Here is an 11,506-nt window from a genome sequence, read left to right on the forward strand (position 1 = left end):
AAAGTTTTAGACTGATCGAATGAACCATTGCATTTCTGTTAAAAATTTGGTATCAAGACTGTCCAAATGTGCCTAATTTGTTTATTAATACCCTTTGAAGTTCATAACTGTGCACTCTCCTCAAACAATAGCATGGTATTATTTCACTGTAATAGCTACTGTAAATTGGACAGTGCAGTTAGATTAACAATAATTTAAGCTTTCTGCCAATATCAGAAATGTCTATGTCCTGGGAAATGTTCTTGTTACTTACAACCTCATGCTAATCACATGAGCCTATGTTAGCTCAACCGTCCCTTGGGGGATCCACTGTCACGCCCTGATCTGTTTCACCTGTCTTTGTGCTTGTCTCCACCCCCCTCAGGTGTCGCCCATCTTCCCCATTATCCCCTGTGTATTTATACCTGTGTTCTCTTTTTGTCTGTTGTCAATTCATTTTGTTCGTAAAACCTACCAGCGTTTTGTTTCTCTGCTCCCGCCTGTTCCTTGCTCCTGTTTTCTACTTTCCCATTTCTGATCATTCTGCCTGACCTGACCCTGAGCCCGCCTGCTGTCCTGTACTTTACACCCTATCTGGATTATTGACCCCTGCCTGCCTTGACCTGTCGTTTGCCTGCCCTTGTTTGAGGAATAAACTTTTGTTTCTTCAACACTGTCTGCACCTGGGTCATACCTTAAAACGTAATACCCACCGATCCTGTAGAGGTTTTAAACAGTCACCACTAGCCAGCCTGCACCCAGTACCCTACCCTCAACCTTTGTCACTGTTACTACCCGGCTACCACCCGGTACTGTACCCTGCACCGAGACTGCTTTGCCCTATCAACATAGAGTCATTGAACACTGGTCACTTTAATGTTTACATACTGGCTCATCCTATATAACTACTGCTGTACACATCTTTTCTATTCATATACTGTCCATTCACACCATTATAAAGTGCATTCGGGAAGTATTCAGACCCCTTCACTTTTTCCACATTTTGTTACGTTACAGCCTTATTGTAAAATGTATTAAATTATTTTTCCTCCTCATCAATCTACACACAATACCCCATAATGACAAAGTGAAAACAGGTTTTTAGAAATGTTTGCAAATGTATAAAAAAACAGATACCTTATTTATATTGAGAACCTTTGCTATGACTGTGAATTGAGCTCAGGTGTATCCTTTTTACATTGATCATCTTTGAGATGTTTCTACATCTTGATCTTGAAATTCAATTGACATGATTAGGATAAAAAATGTATGAAATTAAATGTATGCATTCACTACTGTAAGTCGCTCTGGATAAGAGCGTCTGCTAAATGACTAAAAAAAAGAAAAAAAAGAAAAAAATATGCACACACATGTCTATATAAGATCCCACAGTTGACAGTGCATGTCAGAGCAAAAACCAAGCCATGAGGTCAAAGGTATTATCTGTAGAGCTCTGAGACAGGACTGTGTAAAGGCACTGATCTGGGGACCGGTACCAAAACATGTATGCAGCATTGAAGAACCCAATGGCCTCCATCATTCTTAAATGGAAAAAGTTTAGAACCACCAACACTCTTCCTAGAGCTGGCCGCCCGGCCAAACTGAGCAATCGGGGGAGAAGGCCCTTGGTCAGGCAGGTGACCAAGAACTCAATGGAGTTCCAGAGTTGCTCTGTGGAGATGGGAGAACCTTCCAGAAGGACAACCATCTCTGCAGCACTCTACCAATCAGGCCTTTATGGTAGAAGGGCCAGACGGAAGCCACTTCTCAGCAAGAGGCACATGAGAGTCCGCATGGAGTTTGCCAAATGACACCTAAAGGAATCTCAGGCCATGAGAAACATTCTCTGGTCTGATGAAACCAAGATTGAACTCTTTGGCCTGAATGCCAAGCATCACGTCTGGAGAAAACCTGGCACCATCCCTACGGTGAAGCACGGTGGTGGCAGCATAATGCTGTGGGGATGTTTTTCAGCGGCAGGCACTGGGAGACTAGTCAGGATCGGGGGATAGATGAATGGAGCAAAGATATCCTTTATGAAACACTGCTCTAGAGTGCTAAGGACCTCAGACTGGGGAAAAGGTTCACCTTCCAACAGGACTAAGACCCTAAGGACACAGCCAAGACAAAACAGGAGTGGTTTTGGGACGAGTCTCTGAATGTTCTTGAGTGGCCCAGCCAGAGCCCTGACTTGAACCCGACCTAACTTCTCTGGAGAGACCTGAAAATAGCTTTGCAGCGATGCTCCCCATCCGACCTGACAGAGCTTGAGGGGATCTGCAGAGATGAATGGGAGAAACTCCCCAAATACAGGTGTGCCAAGCTTGTAGCGTCATACCCAAGAAGACTCGAAGCTGTAATCACTGCCAAATGTTCTTAAACAAAGTACTGAGTAAACTGTTTGAATACTTATGTAAAATGTGATATTTCAGTTTTTTATGTTGAATAGATTTACAAAAATGTCTAAAAACCTGTTTTTGCTTTGTCATTATGGGGTATTGTGTGTAGATTGATGAGAGGGAAAATGGTTTAATCCATTTAAAATAAGGCTGTAACGTAACAAAATGTGGAAAAAGTCATGATCAGAATTCTTTCCAAATGCACTGTATACTCTGAGTGTACAAAACATTAAGAACACCTCTTTCCTTGACATAGATTGACCAGGTGAAAGTTATGATCCGTTATTGATTGAACTTGTTAAATCCACTTCAATCAGTGTAAATGAAGGGGAGAACAGGTTAAAGGATTTATAAGCCTTGAGACAATTGAGACATGGATTGTGTATGTGTGCCATTCAGAGGGTGAATGGGCAAGACAAAAGATTTAAGTGCCTTTGAACTGGATATGGTAGTAGGTGCCACGGGCACCGGTTTGTGTAAAGAACTGCAACATTGTTGGGGTTTTCACGTGCGAACAGTTTCCTATGTGTATCAAGAATGGTCCACCATCCAAAAAACATCCAGACAACTTGACACAACTGTGGAAAGCATTGAAGTCAACACGGGGCAGCATCCCTGTGGAAATCTTTCGACACTTTGTGGAGTCCATGCCCCGACGATTGAGGCTGTCCTGAGGGCAAAAGGGGTGAGTGCAATCCAATATTAGGAAGGTGTTCCTAATGTTTGGTATAGTCAGCCATACAGTGCCTTCGGAAAGTATTCAGACCCCTTCACTTTTTCCACATTTAGTTACATTTCAGACTTATTCTAAATTGGAATAAATAAACAATTTCCCTCAGTAATCTACAGACAATACCCCATAATGACAAAGCAAAAAAACAGGTTTTTGGAAATGTTTGCTAATTTATAGCCTATATATTTATGTTCTGGACTCTGACATTGCTCATTCTGATATTTCTGAATTTCTTTCTTTTTACTTTCAGATTATGTGTGAATTGTTTTCTATGTATTATTACTGCACTGTTTGAGCTAGAAACACAATAATTTTGCTGTACCTGTGATAACATCTGTGTCAATAAAATTTGATGTGATTTGATTTGTCCAGGCCTAGGCCTAATCCACTATAGCCTCATCTTCTATTTATCCTCGTGATAATGCTGTGTTCACTTGCTAGTCTGAACTAGGAAACTCGGACATTTTCGATTTAATAACTGGATGAACGTAGCAAGTCGGAATGTCCGGGTTTCCTAGTTGCATTCAGGTATAACCACAGATAAAACAATGAGCCAGATATTTCACCGGATGTATAGATGTCAAGCATCTGGTTGGCGTGTCCACTCACTACCAAATATGGTGATGAGAGGAAGCCCAATGACCGGCAGTGGGTGAAGATGGCGCGAGACGGATTTTGGCCAATATTCTTCAAGTTCTCATCAATTAAACATACAGTTTTCTGTTTCCAAAACCAGAATCTGTAACAGAGTGGACTGCGTTTTGTAGACATTACCCTTTGCCAAGGTTTCAAAAAAATTGCGTTCTTTAGAAGGAGTGCAAGGTTCAAATAGAGTTATCGCACAGGCGCACTTCACATAGTAGGCGGTCCCTAGCGGATATATGTAAATGAATGCGCTAATAGGATCTCACTAGTTCGTGCTTGCCTCTCCCCACTGTGCTTTATTTGTTCCCGTTTCAAACGTCAGGCTTTGTTTCATCTTGGGTTAGTTATAATAATCTTTGGTATAAACATAGGCGGAGTGGATCGTACCGTTCTCTCAAAAATTATTTTAGTTGCGCTTCTTTTGACGAATTTGCATTCATTTTTAATATAAAGATTATACATGTTTATGTGATACATGTTGTGTAACAACCGTTTAATGCTCTCAAGATGATCTAGTGCTGCATTTCAAAAGTGCGCACTCCCCCCTTACGTGTTTGGTTTATTCCCACAGACTGCCATGTTGGATTGAGCCACAAATCTGCTGTTGTTTGCGCTGGAGTTCCGATGAAACTTTAGTATCTACCGTCTTCAGGACGTTGCCGTAATGTTCTCATAATTTGGATTGAAGGAGGACTTTGCGTTGTGTTTGGAACCAACCGGGATGTTTGCATACTAAAGCGGTTTCTATCGGGTTGCGGTCAGACGTGCATCGATGTGAGGGTCTGGTTGCAGGCCACGGCAGATCAATGACTATTTGTTTGGGTTTCATACAACGACGAATCGGGAATCATAACACACCTTTTGGTTGATTGTCAGTGATGAGTGGCCAAATGCCGCAACGGCGGCCCGCTAACAATGGATCCATACTGCTAACCCCACAAGAGAACGACTGTCTCTTCAATTACCTCGGCAGGAAATGCACGGTAAGTTGATCAGTTATACTTTCTTTACTAATTGCTCATGGATGATGTTTACCCGTTTCAGGATGACTTGAAACCTGTGTAATTGATGCCTCAATATATTTGATATAACAATCGAAGGGAACCAACTCTCTCCACTGGCACTGACGGTCCTTCCATTGGCTTCGGCTGGACCGGTTGAACAGGGTTAAGGAAAAGGGAACGTTGCTTTCCCAGGACACAGTGACATTTGGGCGGTAGAAAGTTTGTCAAGCCCGGAGGCCTCGGGTGTTCCCTGACACACCTGCATAGCATGGAAACACCCGAACGAGCCAAACTACTGTTAACAAGAATGTGCTGCTCGGTTTTGTTGGCCTAGACCAGGGCCAGTGTTTGGATCTGGTAAACCCATCAACCCGGCCACGAATTATTATTCGTACCAGCGTTGCATAATGCCTTGGCAGATTTCGGAAGCCGCCTGTGTGTTCTGAACAATCTGTCTGGCATGCTACAACACTTGCCATTCATTGTTCTGTTGTCCACACGATACGTTCTCATAGGCAATCACACAATTCAATTCAGTTGACTGCTCTCCTCGGGTTTCTGAGATGCAGCAATCAGTGAAGAATGTATCACTGGCAAATTATCTCTGATGGGCAAGGCGCTATTTAATGTGACGGCCTGAAATTTAGATTATATAACGCGTTTTGTTGTCAATTGACACTTCCAGGAAATGTATATTTCAATAGAAGCAATGTGTCCTCTTGAAATATGATCTTCAGTGATTGCACTCTTTAACCTTGGCTATTTTAAATGTCAACTTGATCTATGTCAATTAACTACCTGGCTAGCCTTGGGTGGTAGGCTGTCATTCATAGAGAGAATGCACCCACCCCCCTTATTTCACTCTCCATACGGGTATAAGCTACCTGTAAACACCAGGTTGGTTGATACAATTGGACGCCATTTAATGTTGTTAATCAGTTCATCGGGCATGTGGTTTAATCAGATTTCCTCATGGATATAGGTCAGGCTGTGTTGCGTAATGTTTGAAACTAATTTTGGCTTCTTGGCAGGTTTCTGCCCAGTGTGAAGACGGATACTGCTCGCACACGTTCCCTACGGCGGTTGAGCCGACAGTTTCTCGAGAGTAGATGTGTTGAGTTTTGTCTCGGTAGTAACTTTCCCATGCCACATTACCACGCCCTTTACTTCCCCATATTGTCTGGCTTTGAGTCATGTTACCTTTGCCATGTTCACAAAGTAGGCTAAGGTGGTGTGGAGGAAGTAGTCTTATCTTACTTCCTATTTCTCACGTGTTGTGCCAGAAGAGAGTCCCGCCTCCTACCTGTCATACCTGTCCCAGGTGTCTCTGCACATGTGTTGTACACCTGCATAAACAGCCAATGACATCATTCGACAGACATCCAGGCCATGTCACTCACCATGTGACACAGCCCAGGCAGTTGCGTGAGGAACATTCCTGCCTCACTCTCCTCACGATAAAAAAATCTTGTTAAAATCCAGGAGAAGTGAGTGATTGCTTGTTATGTAATGGTCTCATGTAGCTAGAGAAGAAAATGTAGGAAGTCATCATCGCTGCTGCAGTCTTTTCTCTTCCTCCACAGAGAACTGAACACTGAACAGCCCCTGGCTTCTGTGTTTAACCTTTGGTTTATTCCAGTCGTTAAAGGCAAGTAATGTTATGCTAGCTAAGCCAGAAGCTAATGTCTATTACCCAAGTTGCCTGTTGAGACATAGCTGTTATATGCTAATCGGAATCAGAGCTGTCAGTGGATTTCAGCTCAGTGTCTCTCTCTCTCTCCTCTCTTTCAGTCATTCATACATACAAACAGTGAGCCGCAAACTTTGAAACGCAGGCCCTGCCAGATGGTGAATCACACGTGTGAGAGGTCCAACCTGTGTTGCTGTGGCTTCACTGACATTCAACTCATTGGTATTCCTACTGCTTCACTTCTTACTATCAGCACTGGGCTAGAGTTGGAAGCTATCCAATTTGTGTGTGTGTGAGACTGCCTGAGCAGCAGTCCTCTCCAGCAGGAAGTGCGGTGGTCGACCTCCTTCAGTGTTTTGTGCAGGAGTGGCAAAAACTTTCCTTTTGATCTTTACCACATACTCTCCTTCCCAACCTCTTCCCTGTTCCCACTCTTTCCCCATCTCTGCCTCCCCTTACCAGGCCTGCTCTGGGCCATCTGCCTCCCCTTACCAGGCCTGCTCTGGGCCATCTGCCTCCCCTTACCAGGCCTGCTCTGGGCCATCTGCCTCCCCTTACCAGGCCTGCTCTGGGCCATCTGCCTCCCCTTACCAGGCCTGCTCTGGGCCATCTGCCTCCCCTTACCAGGCCTGCTCTGGGCCATCTGCCTCCCCTTACCAGGCCTGCTCTGGGCCATCTGCCTCCCCTTACCAGTGTCTGTATTTCCTACTACTCTCCAGTCTCTACTCCTTCCCAACTCCACTCTGAACTTCCCCCTCTCTTTGTCTTTCCCAACCCCAGCCATTCCTACCCAATCCCACGTTTTTAGGATACATGGGAAATACTGTCAGGACATGGATGAATGATGCACAGTTACTGTACATTCAACATCCTGTTTGTTTCCCCATGTGAGCCCTCTACAGTCCCACTGGCTGTAGTGTGTCGTAGCGCCTGGAGAGTGGTGCCATGGTGAGCGTTGATGATGTCACTGGGACTGGGTGCTTCCTGTGGCCAGCGGGGCTCGTTCTGGCTGCTACTGGTGATCAGAGCTGGAGAGGCTGATGGATGATACAGCTCAGCTCTCTGTGACCTCACTGCGGTAGCCCTGTTGTGAGCACAGCCCACTAGATGAGCACAGACAGATATTTCTTTCTTTGAAATGTAGGCTAGGCTAGAAAGCTTCATGTCCCCAGACACTGCACAGCCCATCTGTGTGTAGTTAGCTACTAGGTTTTGTAGTAAACTTGGTTTACCACTTTATGCCCTGGCCTGCCTTTCATCTGCAGGATAATGGGCCTGAACCCCTCTGCGATGAGGCTAGTAAACTTGGGGAAGAACCTGGGCCCCGTTTCCCAAAATCATTTTTAAGGCTAAGTTCACTGTTAGAACCTTCGTAGGAGCATTGGTAAATCTCTGTGCTGTTTCCCAAAACCGTTGTTACTAAAGTTGCACTTGAAAGCGCTTGTTATTTACCGACTGCCTAAGACCACTCGTAAAACGGCTAAGTGTCGTAAGCTGCTTTTGTTTACCCTTCTGCGTCACTTTATTCACACAAGATCTCTGCTAAACATAGAATCAAGATGTTTCTGTCTGATTGTGGTCAACGATAACTTCGGAACAAAGTTGACTGCAAATATTTGCAATTGCTATAAATAAGTTGAAGGATAAAAAGATTTAAATGAAACCGGAGATGACCAAAGGTATATTTTAATGCAGTCATGTGATGTATGTGGACACCTGCTCGTCCAACATCTCATTCCAAAATCTTGAGCATTAATATGGAGTTGGTCCCTCCTTTGCTGCTATAACAGCCTCCACTCTTCTAGGAAGGCTTTTCACAAGATGTTGGAACATTGCCGTTGGAACGTTCTTTCATTCAGCCACGAGCATTAATGAGGTCGGGCACTGATGTTGGGCAATTCTAATTCATCCCAAAGGTGTTCAATGGGGTTGAGGTCAGGGCTCTGTGCAGGCCAGTCAAGTTCTTCCACACCGATCTCGACAAACCATTTTTGTATGGACCTCGCTTTGTGCATGAGGGCATTGTCATCCTGGAACAGGAAAGGGCATTCCCCAAACTGTTACCACAAAGTTGCAAGCACCAAATGATCTAGAATGTCATTGTATGCTGAAGCATTAAGATTTCCCTTCACTGGAACTAAGGGGCCTAGTCCAAACCATGAAAAACAGCCCCAGACCATTATTGCTCCTCCACCTAACTTTACAGTTGGCACTATGCATCGGGGCAGGTAGTGTTCTCCTGGCATCCGCCAAACCCAGATTTGTTTCCACTGCTCCAGAGTCCAATGGTGGCGAGCTTTACACCACTCCAGCCAATGCTTGACATTGCGCATGTTGATCTTAAGCTTGTGTGCGGCTGCTCGGCCACGGAATCCCATTTCATAAAATTCCCGTCGAATAGTTATTGTGCTGACGTTTCTTCCAGAGGTAGTTTGGAACTCTGTAGTGAGTGTTGCAACCAATGACAGATGATTTTTCCGTGCTTTAGCACCCGGTGGTCCCGTTCTGTAAACTTGTCTGGCCTACCACTTCGCGGCCGAGCCCTTGTTGCTCCTAGACGTTTCCACTCCACAATAACAGCACTTACAGTTGACCAGGGCAGCTCTAGCATGGCAGAAACTTGACAAACTGACTTGTTGGAAAGGTGGCATACTATGACGGTGCCACGTTGAAAGTCACTGAGCTCTGCAGTAAGGCCATTCTACTGACATTGTCTATGGAGATTGCATGGCTGTGTGCTCGTTTTTTTTTTTAATACACCTGTCAGCAATATGTGTGGCTGAAATGGCTGAATCCACTAATCTGAAGGGGTGTCTGCATACTTTTGCGTGTGTGTAAGTAGGCAACATGTACATATTTTGAATTCTATTGAAATACATTTTCAGTCAAATTTTATTTGTCACATGCTTCGTAAACAACAGGAATAGAGCTAAGCACATGCAAAATCCTAGAGGAAAACCTGTAACCAGTCTGCTTTCCACCAGACACCGGGAGATGAATTCACTTTTCAGTAGGACAATGACTAAAACACAGTTCCAAATCTACAATGGAGTTGCCTAGCAAGAAGACGACGAATGTTCCTGAGTGGCCAAGTTAGTTTTGACTTAAATCTACTTGAAAATCTATGGCATGACCTCAAATGTTTGTCTAGCAATGATCATCAACCAATTTGACAGAGCTTGAAGGATTTTGAAGATAATAATGGGCAAATGTTGCACAATCCAGGTGTGCAAAGCTTTTAGAGACTTACCCAGAAAGACTCACAGCTGTAATTGATGCCAAAGGTGCTTCTACAAATTATTCACTCAGGGGTGTGAATACTTACATTTGAAGTTGGAAGTTTAAATACACCTTAGCCAAATACATTTAAACTCAGTTTTTCACAATTCTGACATTTATTCCTAGGTCAGTTAGGATCACCACTTTATTTTAAGAATGTGAAATGTCAGAATAATAGTTGGGAGAGGTTTATTTCAGCTTTTATTTCTTTCATCACATTCCCAGTGGGTCAGAAGTTTACATGCACTCAATTAGTATTTGGAAGCATTGCCTTTAAATTGTTTAACTTGGGTCAAACGTTTCGGGTAGCCTTCCACAAGCTTCCCACAATAAGTTGGGTGAATTTTGGCCCATTCCTCCTGACAGAGCTGGTGTAACTGAGTTAGGTTTGTAAGCCTCATTGCTCGCACACGCTTTTTCAGTTCTGCCCACAAATTCTCTATAGGATTGAGGTCAGTGCTTTGTGATGGCCACACAATACCTTGACTTTGTTGTCCGTAAGCCATTTTGCCACAACTTTGGAAGTATGCTTGGGGTCATTGTACATTTGGAAGACCCATTTGCGACCAAGCTTTAACTTCCTGACTGATGTCTTGATGTTGCTTCAGTATATCGACATTTTCCTTCCTCATGATGTCATCTATTTTGTGAAGTGCACCAGTCCCTCCTGCAGCAAAGCACCCCCACAACATGATGCTGCCAACCCTGTGCTTCGCGGTTGGGATGGTGTTCTTCGGCTTGCAAGCTTCCCCCTTTTTCTTCCAAACATAACGATGGTCATTATGGCCAAACAGTTGTATTTTTGTTTCATCAGACCAGAGGACATTTCTCCAAAAAGTACGATCTTTGTTCCATGTGCAGTTGCAAACCGTAGTCTGGCTGTTTTGGAGCAGTAGCTTCTTCCTTGCTGAGCTGCCTTTCAGGTTATGTCGATTATAGGACTCGTTTTACTGTGGATATAGATACTTTTGTGACTGTTTCCTCCAGCGTCTTCACAAGGTCCTTTGCTGCTGTTCTGGGATTGACTTTCCCTTTTCACACCAAAGTAAGTTCATCTCTAGGAGACAGAACGCGTCTACTTCCAGAGTGGTATGACGGCTGCGTGGTCCCGTGGTGTTTATACTTGCGTACTATTGTTTGTACAGATGAACGTGGTACCTTTTGGAAATTGCTCCCAAGGATGAACCAGACTTTTGGAGGTCTACAATTGTTTTTGAGGTCTTGAAGGTAGGCCTTGAAATACATCCACAGGTACACCTTCAAATTATGTCAATTAGCCTATCAGAAGCTTCTAAAGCCATGACATCAATTTCTGGAAGTTTCTAAGCTGTTTAAAAGCACTGTCAAGTTAGTGCATGTAAACTTCTGACCAACTGGAATTGTGATACAGTGAATTCTAAGTGAAATAATCTGTCTGTAAACAATTGTTGGAAAAATGACTTGTGTCGTGCAAAAAGTAGATGTCCTAACCGACTTGCCAAAACTATAGTTTGATAACAAGAAATTTGTGGAGTGGTTGAAAAATGAGTTTTAATGACTCCAACCTAAGTGTATGTAAACATCCAACTTCAACTGTATTTAAATTAGATCTTTTTGGATTTAATTTTCAATACATTTGGAAAAATGTTTAAAAACAAGTTTTCACTTTGTCATTATGGGTTATTGTGTGTAGATGGGTGAGAGAAATAATATTTTTAATACATTTTTAATTCAGTCGAACACAACAAAATATGGAATATGTCAAGTCACTGTATAAGTAAGGGTATAGTGACTAGGG

General features: G+C 43.5%; 1 protein-coding gene across 5 annotated transcripts in view; it reads left to right on the forward strand.

The window, feature by feature from the left end:
* Window positions 1-4,045: 4,045 nt before the first annotated feature.
* The window catches only part of LOC106576110 (neural Wiskott-Aldrich syndrome protein), a 33,156-nt gene continuing 25,695 nt past the window's right edge, over window positions 4,046-11,506 (forward strand). For 2 of the 5 annotated variants that reach the window (XM_014152998.2, XM_045699738.1), the window contains exon 1: window positions 4,053-4,739. In XM_014152998.2, coding sequence (XP_014008473.1) covers window positions 4,635-4,739 — 105 coding nt within the window. In that variant the 5' untranslated portion in view covers window positions 4,053-4,634. Of the gene's footprint in view, window positions 4,740-9,236; window positions 9,543-11,506 lie in introns of those variants that run through there. The other 3 variants (XM_045699737.1, XM_045699736.1, XM_045699739.1) reach the window with 3 other exon arrangements.

This window comes from Salmo salar, chromosome ssa17 (assembly GCF_905237065.1).
Source record: "Salmo salar chromosome ssa17, Ssal_v3.1, whole genome shotgun sequence".
NCBI classification, from domain to species: Eukaryota; Metazoa; Chordata; class Actinopteri; order Salmoniformes; family Salmonidae; genus Salmo; species Salmo salar.